Consider the following 11,200-nt stretch of genomic DNA (forward strand, 5'->3'; position numbering starts at 1 on the left):
AAAGTGTGTTTAAAATAATATCATATAGTAATAATGATTCTCCTTCATTGGACTTCTTTGTTTACTTCCATAACATGGTGTCATCACTGTGTAACACTCGCACTTCTATTGGCTAGCGCTCCAACACATTGTGCGTGATAGGCTGAGGGGCCGGACATGTCTAAGCGGTTGACCAATCACAACAGAGCCGGCCAGCTAACCAATCAGAGCAGACTGGGCTCTGGTTTTAGACAGAGGGTGAAAAGAGGTGCTGCAGCACAGGCATGGAAACGGGTCGCAGTCGAGACACAAGTTACAAATGTGAACCTGAAAATGAGCAGAACATGTCTTCTTTGATGAGGTCTGAGTGAACTTCCAAGATGAAGTTTCCGGTTGGTTGTCAGTCTTCGGAGATGTGCGCACTGTGCTTGCATTCAACAGGACACATAGTAAGCGCCATCGGAAGTATGAGTAGTCCTGTGGGCAAAAAGTGACGTGCTCCAGTGGTAGTGTTCTGTGTGTACCAAACCGAGTCACACACTGACCGTGCGTTAATGAAACATTAGAGACAGTGTGTGTGTGTGTGTGTGTGTGTGTGTGTGTGTGTGTGTGTGTGTGTGTGTGTGTGTGTGTGTGTGTGTGTGTGTGTGTGTGTGTGTGTGTGTGTGTGTGGTGTGTGTGTGTGTGTGTGTGTGTGTGTGTGTGTGTGTGTGTGTGTGTGTGTGTGTGTGTGTGTGTGTGTGTGTGATCTGCACAGTGATGCTTTCCTGCTGTACCGTCAGCGCTGCTGCTCCTACTTTGTGTCTAATTACATTGCGGACGACATGAGTTCGAAGCCGTATGCAGTCTGTCAATGCAAGCTGGTGAGCTGGCACTGCGTGGATATGACTAATAGCTTAGTGTATAATACGCAAAGTGTGTGTGTGTGTGTGTGTGTGTGTGTGTGTGTGTGTGAATCAAAGTGAGATGTATTTTCTATTCTAAATGTTTCTGCTGCTTGGTGCGCTGCCTATCGTGTATTGTTACTGCACTGAAAGTTGAATCTTCGTGTGTGTGTGTGTGTGTGTGTGTGTGTGTGTGTGTGTGTGTGTGTGTGTGTGTGTGTGTGTGTGTGTGTGTGTGTGTGTGTGTGTGTGTGTGTGTGTGTGTGTGTGTGTGTGTGTGTGTGTGTGTGTGTGTGTGTGTGTGTGTGTGTGTGTGTGTGTGTGTGTGTGTGTGTGTACAATGTGTCTGAGGAAGTGTGTCTGTGTGTGTGATGCGTCGCAGGAAGTGAGTGTGTGCCTGTTGGTCTCCTGCTGGGAGGCTCTGCTTGCTCTGCACACAGCTCTCTGTTTGGATTGCTTTTGTGTGCCCTTGTTGCTGTGTGTGTGTGTGTGTGTGTGTGTGTGTGTGTGTGTGTGTGTGTGTGTGTGTGTGTGTGTGTGTGTGTGTGTGTGTGTGTGTGTGTGTGTGTGTGTGTACAACTGTTTGTGGTGGCTTGTGTGTGTTGTGCACAATTCTGAGAGTGCTTGTGTGCACGTGTGTGCCTTTTTGTCTTTTTTTTGGGTGGCTGTGTGTGCATTGCTGCTCCCCTCTCCTCTCCTTCTCTGTTTCTCTTCCTCTCCTTCCAGAATAGAATGGGGCCATCAATCAGAGGCAAGGGGGATGGAGGAGGAGGAGGAGGAGGAGGAGGAGGAGGAGGAGGAGGAGGAGGAGGAGGAGGAGGAGGAGGAGGAGGAGAGGAGTTGGCTCCGAGCCAGGGAAGAGGAGCTGGCTCGCTGCCCAGAGGATAGAAAGAGAGGACGGAGGGAGGGACACAAGACTGAGCAAGAAAAGAAAAGAGATGGGAGGGAAGGAGGGTAGGGGGGATACTCTGAGAGAGAAGCAGGGCAGAGAGCTTGAGCAAGGAGGAAGAAATGAGAGAGAATAAGAAGGAGGGCAGAGAGGGAGAGCAGAAGAGCAAGGCCAAATGCAATGAGGGAAAACAGAGCAAGAGGAGGGAGAGAGAGAGAGAGAGGGAGGGAGAGAGAGGGAGGGAGAGAGAGAGAGAGGGAGAGCAGAAGAGCAAGGCCAAATGCAATGAGGGAAAACAGAGCAAGAGGACAGACAGGGAGAGAGAGGGAGGGAGAGAGAGAGAGGGAGAAAGAGGGAGAGAGAGAGGGGGAGGGAGAGAGAGAGAGAGGGAGAGGGAGAGAGAGAGGGAGAGAGAGAGTGAGAGAGAGAGGTGAGCCAGCAGAATAAAGAAAGAGGCTGATTGGATGGAGAGACTGAGAGGAAAGAGAGGAGGAGGAGGGGGGTGGGTTGAAAGAGAGGAAGCAGGAAAGGCTGTTTTCATTGAAGCCAAATCAGAGGGTTATTAGTGCGTCATCGGCTACTAATATTTACCTTAAACTGTTCACAGAGGGGGGGGGCAGGACAATTAGAAGCAGGGGACAGAGATAAGCTCCAGGAGTGTGTGTGTGTGTGTGTGTGTGTGTGTGTGTGTGTGTGTGTGTGTGTGTGTGTGTGTGTGTGGTGTGTGTGTGTGTGTGTGTGTGTGTGTGTGTGTGTGTGTGTGTGTGTGTGTGTGTGTGTGTGTGTGTGTGTGTGTGTGTGTGATATGTACACACTCGTGAAAGTAAATGGGGGCATTGTGCAGCCAGGCACATGCAGGGACAAAATTGTGAGGCACTGTAACGTAAAAATGGGTACAATCACTCTTGTTTAATCATCTGGTTCTTAAAAGGAAGGAAAAGTGTGAACACATTATCCCCCTTTTGAAAAGCCGAAGGTAATGTTTTTAAAATTGTGTCCACCCAATTATTACAAAAATAAGTAGGCAGTTATTATTATTATTATTATAAACTACCATAGTCATAGCAAGTGTAAAAGCCATACCATACCTCTTTCTGTCGCCACAAAACCATTTGGTATAACCCTATCCTCTCGAGGTGAAGTTAACTGGGCATGTTCCCTTCTTGGCACACACTCACCAGTCCTCTGCTGTTGTCTCCAAAACTACTTCCAAGGATGCAAACCAGCAAAATACTACAATATCTACCCAGAGAAATAAAGCCTGAGCTAAGAGAGATGGCAGAGAATATTGTTGAGAGCAATTAGAGTGAGTAGAGGAGTGGGTTATCACACACACACACACACACACACACACACACACACACACACACACACACACACACACACACACACACACACACACACACACACACACACACACACCCAAGCTGGCTCTCGGCCGTGGTGGGACTCGGAGGCTGGCACAGCTGGCCGTGCCCGAACACACTGGGCACGGTGTCCCTGCTCCCGTGCCAATCTCAACCCACTCTCATCACATTCAAATTCGCCGAGCTTTATTGGCAAAGATGAACACGGACGGTTACTGTTGCTTTCTATCATGAAGGGAGAGCAAATACATCTTTCATAGAGGAAGTAACTTCGAGTTTGTTTTCTGTCAATTCATCCCTGCTTTTCAGTTATCTGCTTTTCAGTTATCAGCTTTACATTCAAATCTCAATTTAAAGGGGACACATTATGCAAATGCTCAGGTTCATATTTGTATTTTGCGCCTTTACTGTTCAAAAATGTCTTTATTTTTTTCATACTGATTGGTTAGCTGGCCTGTTGCGATTGGCCAACCCGCTTAGAGATGTCCCGCCCCTTCACTTATCACGTACAATGTATGAGAGAGCTAGCCAATAGAAGCGCAACTGTTATATAATGATGTCATTATGTTACAGACGGAGTCCAATCGGGCGTTTCAGGCATGGGAGGAACTGTAGAAGGAACTTGCACAAAAACCCATAATACACAGTAAAGGGAAACCCCCTAAAGCATAATAAGGCCTCTTTAATGCTTATACTTTTGTACTTTTACAATAGCATCATTTTGAATGCAGGACTTACTCGTAACAGAGTATTCTGAAAACGTGGTCATGCTACTTTAACTCAAGTAAAAGATCAAAGGACTTTTGAACACCGCTGTTTATAAGCCCGCCAACATGCTGCAGTGACGAATGCAGGACGTCTTGTAATCCAAGCATTTGAAAGAAAATAGCTCGGGGGGCGATCTCACTTCATCAAACCCCTGTCCTTTGGAACGAGCTTCATCTCCGTCTGAACAGTCAGACGCTGGCTCATTATTTAACAAAGATTCAGTGTGCAGACACGCTGCTCCGCCATCGGTCTGCGATGACTTCATTTGTGAGTGTGGGATATTATTCTGGGTTTTTAGTGAAGCCTCATCGACCCACCTGTCTTGTGTGTTCGTACGGCAGGAAGCCATTCTCTAGATTGCTTCAAATGCTTGTTCGCAGAGCGGGCGGGAACGTGTTGGTGTGACCTGGGATACCATGTGGGGGCAGACAGGGCAATCCAGTAGTGATGGCAACGCATGAGAACGAGTCTTTCCAGTCAGGACAACTCTGTTCCCTGCAATGCATTCTGGTCTACTGAGCAGATTGTTGGGGGATAAATTGGTTCCTCGAACTCTCGTGGATTTCTTTCTGATTGACAGGTCAATGCCGGTGCAAAATCTTAGGTCAAGCGGAAATGTATTACTGGGACACCAAACATGACCTTTACCGTGTATGTTTAAACTTCACTGATAATGAACTGTTTGAGGTTTCACACACACACACACACACACACACACACACACACACACACACACACACACACACACACACACACACACACACACACACACACACACACACACACACACACACACACACACACACACACACACACACACACACACACACACGGGCTGTGTTCTCGTTACTCGTGCACACACTCGCTGTCCCTTGTGCTTCTTGTTACTGTCTACAGTGCAGAGAATACAGAGAACTTAAGGGAAATAGCATTACTATAGTCACTTGTGGTGCTGTTGTATTAAATAGATACAAAGAGATACACCCCACATTGTGTGTGTGTGTGTGTGTGTGTGTGTGTGTGTGTGTGTGTGTGTGTGTGTGTGTGTGTGTGTGTGTGTGTTTGTGTGTGCGTGTGCGTGCGTGTGGGTGTGTTACCTTTTCAGTTTGTATGCAGCAACAAGGAACTGGTTTGTGCTTATCTTCCTGTCAATGAGATGACAAGTATGATGAGCGCACTTCCACTGTATGTGTGTGTGTGTGTGTGTGTGTGTGTGTGTGTGTGTGTGTGTGTGTGTGTGTGTGTGTGTGTGTGTGTGTGTGTTTCTCAATGTGTTTCAATGTGTGTGTGTCTCACAAGAGCTAATCTGCATGGCAGTCTCTGGAACACGCCGTCCTGCAGCTTCTTCTTCTCTTTCCTCGTCTTCATCATGTTATCCTTCCTCTAACCTTAAAGAGGTTTTTTTCTCATTTGATGAAAAGCTTTTGTTGTCTTTGACCTACAAATCTTTGTTTCACCTAAAGCCCCTCTCTCTCTCTGTCTCTCTGCCAGCCCCTATTGGCAGCATATCCGCCCCTCAGGTGTTTATTGACCAGCCCCCCTCTCTTCCCTTTGTATCCACTCATCCTTTCATCCCTCCATCCGGCCAGTCTTTGCCAGTCCTCCCTGGAGGCAGTGCTTTGGCTCGGCTGTGGAGACTGTGCTGTGTTGTTTGTGACACCTGGCCCAGCTCGGCCTGCTTCAGCCCGGCTCGCTTTCACTGCACTGTAAACCCATCAGCCGGCTGGCGTCCTGCACCCCCCCCCCCCCCCCCCCCCCCAGCAGCCAGAGCATAATTTACAAACATACTTTTAAGACAGTTGCTGTATACCACTGGTATCTTACAGTTCCTAACAATGGTCGTAGTTACCGAGGTTTGACTTGCATTCATTTGGTAAAGAGATCCTGTTGTGCTCCTTGGGGTCGTCCCATTGCAACACCCACCCTCTGCTTCCACGTGTACCCCGTCCACAATTGAAGTTCATGTACAATAAATGGTGAAAACCTCTCTAAGACTTAAGTTGGGCAATTTACTGATTCTTGTCTTTTGCCAGAAAAGAAAACCTTTCCAAATTCCAAAACGTTAAGCATGTGATAAAAAACGGAAACAAATGTATTCGTTATCAAAGACAACAGGAAAAACGCAGCCAGCCAGGCTTCCTCAGTCGGAAGGACTTTCTCGTGTGTGTGCCTTCAGCCTTTTCTCATTTACAACTGAAGCAAAAGGTAGAAAACAATAACGGGGAGAAAGTCTAGCGAACATGCAGCACAGGAGGCTTTAAAGAAATGAAGAGAGCAGAAGGAAACAAGACACTTCTCACGCTGTCCTTTTTCTATTTATGGTCAGTTCACACGCGCACACACACACACACACACACACACACACACACACACACACACACACACACACACACACACACATATGCACACACACACACTATACATGCACATCTTTCCAAATATACTGAGGAGCTTAGTCACATCCTCCTGCGCACACACACACACACGCACACACACGCGCACACACACGCACGCATATGCACGCACACGCACGCACACACACACACACACACACACACACACACACACACACACACACACACACACACGCACACACACACTATACATGCATATCTTTCCAAATACACTGAGGAGCTTAGTCACATCCTCCAACGCACGCACGCACGCACAAACACACACACACACACACACACACACACACACACACACACACACACACACACACACACACACACACACACACACACACACACATGCATACGTTGACACTTGTATCAACTGATAAGACCTTGCAACAGAGCTCTGTGTGATGACGGTTTATGAAGTCATGATGAGACTGGATGTAACTGACAGGATTGCTTATTGTGTGTGTGTGTGTGTGTGTGTGTGTGTGTGTGTGTGTGTGTGTGTGTGTGTGTGTGTGTGTGTGTGTGTGTGTAGTGTGTACTCTGCCCTGTCAGTCGCTGCATTGCCCTCCATCGCCCCTTTGCTGTCTTTCTCTCTTCTTCTCTTCCAGTATCTTCAGATGCCAGAAACATGCATTAGTGAGAAGAGAGGGAAACAGAAGGAGAAGAAAAATTGAAAGATCTGTGGGAGAAAAATAAAAAGTGAAGAGTCGTGGTATGTGTGACAGCAAAGAGAGGAGAGAGCACGGCCGATAGTAGAGGAAGAAAAATGGCAGCTGAGAGGAAGGAGTGAGGATACATTAAAATAGAGAGAAAGGGAGTGTTATAGAAAAATAGAAAGATGGGAGAACACGAGACAAAGCGAGCAAAGGATGGAGAGAGAGGGAGGGGAGGGAGGAAGTGGATGAATAGAGTAATAATGGCTCAGTGTGAGAGCTGTTGTGGAAAAAGAGAGAACAGCTGAGTGAAGAAGAGAACAAAATGAGGCTGAGGGCACTCAGACAGAGAGAATTAGACACACCGCAGAGAGTGTGTGTGTGTGTGTGTGTGTGTGCGTGCGCGTGCGTGTGCGTGTGCGTGTGCGTGTGCGTGTGTGTGTGTGTGTGTACAGTCTATAAGGCGCTTTTGAAAGGGCTTTTTTTTTTTTTTTTACAAATAAATAGACACATGTGACGGCACTGGAAACCCTACTCAGGTGTAGAGCTTCAAAAATAAACTCGTACACGTTCTGGTTTTCAGATTTCTTTGTGAATGTATTTGATCACTAATGTGTTCATGTGTAGGCGATTTGAAGGCGATAGATTCCTTTCTTGTTGCCAACAGATGGATATGTTGTTGCGTCTCCTAAAGCCAAATAACTGTATACATGTCTGGATATCTTAAGGCATAAATACTCTAACGTCATTTCACAGTGCGTTTCAGAAATGAAACCGCTTTACTGCCTGCAGTTGTGTTGATGCGTCCCTTTCAAAGCAGCGTTAGTTGTCTTTCTTTTGTAACTGTTTCCTATTAATTCTCTTTTACAAACATTCATTGAAGATTGTCGGAAAAAGTGGAAAAACAAACGGAACAATTTAGAGTTTTAGTTTTGTTTCTCTTGGGGTTGAAGTGTGTTTATGAATATTGAGGTGTCCATGTCAAAGCCTGCATGAAAGCCAGATGTTATTGGGGGTTAGAGGGTTTGTGTCCAGTTGGAGAGGGGCTTTAGAGATTAAGACGGGGACGTGCGTGAGAGTGTCTAAAGGAGAGTGTGATGACTGCAGATCTAACGCTGCCTCCATCCCATCTTTCTTCCTCGTAGAGTTGTCCCCAACAGAACTCCTCACGCATTAGAAACATGTTTCAGCACAGCACGGCTTAATGCGCTGTAAATGTGTTTAACAGGCTTTATTTATTGAGTGTTTACTATCTTACAATATGCCACATGGTGATCACGTATCCCCTTTCCTCTTTGTTTCCTTCCCAGGCGGAGATCGTGAAGCGTCTCAGTGCCATCTGCGCTCAGATCATCCCTTTCCTCTCTCAAGAGGTGAGTGTCTCCACTGCACACACACGGACAGATATATGCACACGCACTTAATCAAGTGACGATTATTCACATCCCACGCCTCGATCATATTCACATTTAGAATACATAACATCTCCAGAATACATAAAGTCAAAATCCATGAAGAGCCAAATATACACTCAGAAGTTCTCTTACTTAAGTACGCTTAGAAGAAAGAAAACATGGCCGATTTGTTCCAACATGTGTCTTTGGTGCTGCAGCAACAATGCCAGTTTAAGAGTTTCATTCCTTCAGAAATGCTTTGATTTCACTTTATGATGAGTTTCGAAGCTATAGTGTTGCCATCTGCCTCAAAGAGTACATGGTAAATGGACTGTGCTTATATAGCGCTTTATCCAGTCTTTAAGACCCCTCAAAGCGCTTTACATCCTACATGTCGTTCACCCATTCATACAGAGCAGTGTATGTTAGGACATGCACTAACACGCATACACATTCCCACACCGTTGGCCATCGGGAGCAACTCAGGGTTAAGTATCTTGCCCAAGGATACATCGACATGTTGACTGCACGGGCTGGGGATCGAACCCACAACCTTCTGGTGGAAAGACGACCTCACAGCCACAGTCGCCCTAACTACGCGAGTACTGCTCTGTGTTCGAAAAGCAGGTCAATCATCAAATCAAACCGTCACGATATCTTTCTCAAACATTGTGCATCTTATGAATAAGTAGAGAAATGTGTCATCACAGTTTACTAATGGCGAATACAATTTACATGACTGCATTATAATCAAAGCAGGTTTCCTGGTTTGTGCGGCACTAACACGTCGATGTAACAGTGTGTAAACATAAGTCCAAACAGTTACATCACCAATATATTGCAATGTGTTTGCATTAGAGCTCATTCCAAATGTCTTGATTAAACTATGATGAATACTGAGGCTGTAGTTTTGCATGGACTCCCTAATATTTCAAGCTGGCTGTTTGAAAAGCAAATCAACCAAAAAATCAAACCAACAATTAACTAATTACATCTTTATCAAACATTAAACATCTGATCAAATACAATTCATTTATCAGAAACATTGTCAGCATAGTTTACTCATTTAAAACACAATTTACATTACTGTGATCCAAACAGCTTTCCTACATTTTGTAGCTCTAATAATTTCATAAAACACAAGATAAACATGTGTCCCCTGCATATGGCTCATAAGGTCAACACGTTATGTGTTAAACACATTCCCACAAGTACGAGAGTCAAAGCAGAACTCTTAGAGATTAGAAACACTTATGTAGGATTTCATTAAGAGGCTTTGTGGCTTCAAGAGTACTGTTGCTTTGTTTCCCCAACATTTATATTGCATTATCTTCAAATTAAATATTCCCACTGCTCTCCTTTCGGCCATATTTTCATTCCACGACATTGTCACCATTTCTGTGTTAGTGCTTAGCCTCCATTAATTGCTTCTTCAATCTATGTATAATATATATATATATATATATATGTGCCCAATACAGCTTAGATAAGTAAAAGGAGCATGGTTATTAAAGTTACGGATATTTTCGTGTGTTTCTCTGACTGTGTGTGTGAGAGTGTGTGTGTGTGTGTGTCGTACAAACCTGCAGACACACTTCCTTTTGTCTGAGAGTGTGTGTGTGTGTGTGTGTGTGTGTGTGTGTGTGTGTGTGTGTGTGTGTGTGTGTGTGTGTGTGTGTGTGTGTGTGTGTGTGTGTGTGTGTGTGTGTGTGTGTGTGTGTGTGTGTGTGTGTGTGTGTGTGGTGTGTGTGTGTGTGTGTGTGTGTGTGTGTGTGTGTGTGTGTGTGTACTGATGAGTGATCTCCCTGGAGACAGGAAGGTCACAGCTCTGTCAGTTCAATATTGACACTGTGTGTGTGTGTGTGTGTGTGTGTGTGTGTGTGTGTGTGTGTGTGTGTGTGTGTGTGTGTGTGTGGTTGTGTGTGTGTGTGTGTGTGTGTGTGTGTGTGTGTGTGTGTGTGTGTGTGTGTGTGTGTGTGTGTGTGAGCATATTTGCGTTTGTGCGACTGATGACATTGGTATTTTGTGTAAACACACGGAGATTTGAGCTAGTGTGGCTTTCAGCACGTGTGTGTCTGTGTGCGTGACTTAGTGTTCGCGTTGTGTGAATGCTTTCCCAATGCCATTGCATATGTATTCTATTCACCTACCTGTGAAAGAAGACCTTTCCTTTAATGATTCCTGCTGTGTGATACTGCCATGCATCTAATATACAATATGTTCACTTTAACCTGCAGTGTTATATACTTTCACTTGTTATGTTTATATAAAACATGTTTTTTTAATCTGATCTTTTGTGGACATATGTTTATATTAATATTTAAAAAAAAAAATATTGTTATTGCATATTCTTACTTTGACTTCTACTGTTTATATATTTATATTTATTCTACTTTTTCTTGTAACTATATCAGATCTAGCATCTGTCACAAAACAAAAGTTCCTCCGGGATAAAAACTGAATATTCTGATTCTGCGTTTATTCATACGGATAATAATACAATCCTCAATTTCTTTCTGTGGTTTTGAATGTGTGTGTGTGTGTGTGTGTGTGTGTGTGTGTGTGTGTGTGTGTGTGTGTGTGTGTGTGTGTGTGTGTGTGTGTGTGTGTGTGTGTGTGTGTGTGTGTGTGTGTGTGTGTGTGTGTGTGTGTGTGTGTGTGTGTGTGTGTGTGTGTGTGTGTGTGTGTGTGTGTGTGTGTGTGTGTGTGTGTGTGTGTGTGTGTGTGTGTGTGTGTGTGTGTGTGTGTGTGTGTGTGTGTGTGGTGTGTGTGTGTGTGTGTGTGTGTGTGTGTGTGTGGTGGTGTGTTGTGTGGTGTGTAGCACCAGCAACAGGTGGTCCAGGCAGTGGAGAGGGCAA

General features: G+C 45.1%; 1 protein-coding gene across 1 annotated transcript in view; it reads left to right on the forward strand.

The window, feature by feature from the left end:
• Nucleotides 1-11,200, forward strand: part of tle2b (TLE family member 2, transcriptional corepressor b) — a 101,507-nt gene that overhangs the window by 56,187 nt on the left and 34,120 nt on the right. Inside the window, exons 5-6 of the mRNA XM_034081237.2 lie at nt 8,259-8,321; nt 11,164-11,196. Of these exons, the coding sequence (XP_033937128.1) occupies nt 8,259-8,321; nt 11,164-11,196 (96 nt within the window). The remainder of the gene's footprint in view (nt 1-8,258; nt 8,322-11,163; nt 11,197-11,200) is intronic.

The sequence above is a fragment of the Pseudochaenichthys georgianus genome, chromosome 4, assembly GCF_902827115.2.
Source record: "Pseudochaenichthys georgianus chromosome 4, fPseGeo1.2, whole genome shotgun sequence".
NCBI lineage: Eukaryota > Metazoa > Chordata > Actinopteri > Perciformes > Channichthyidae > Pseudochaenichthys > Pseudochaenichthys georgianus.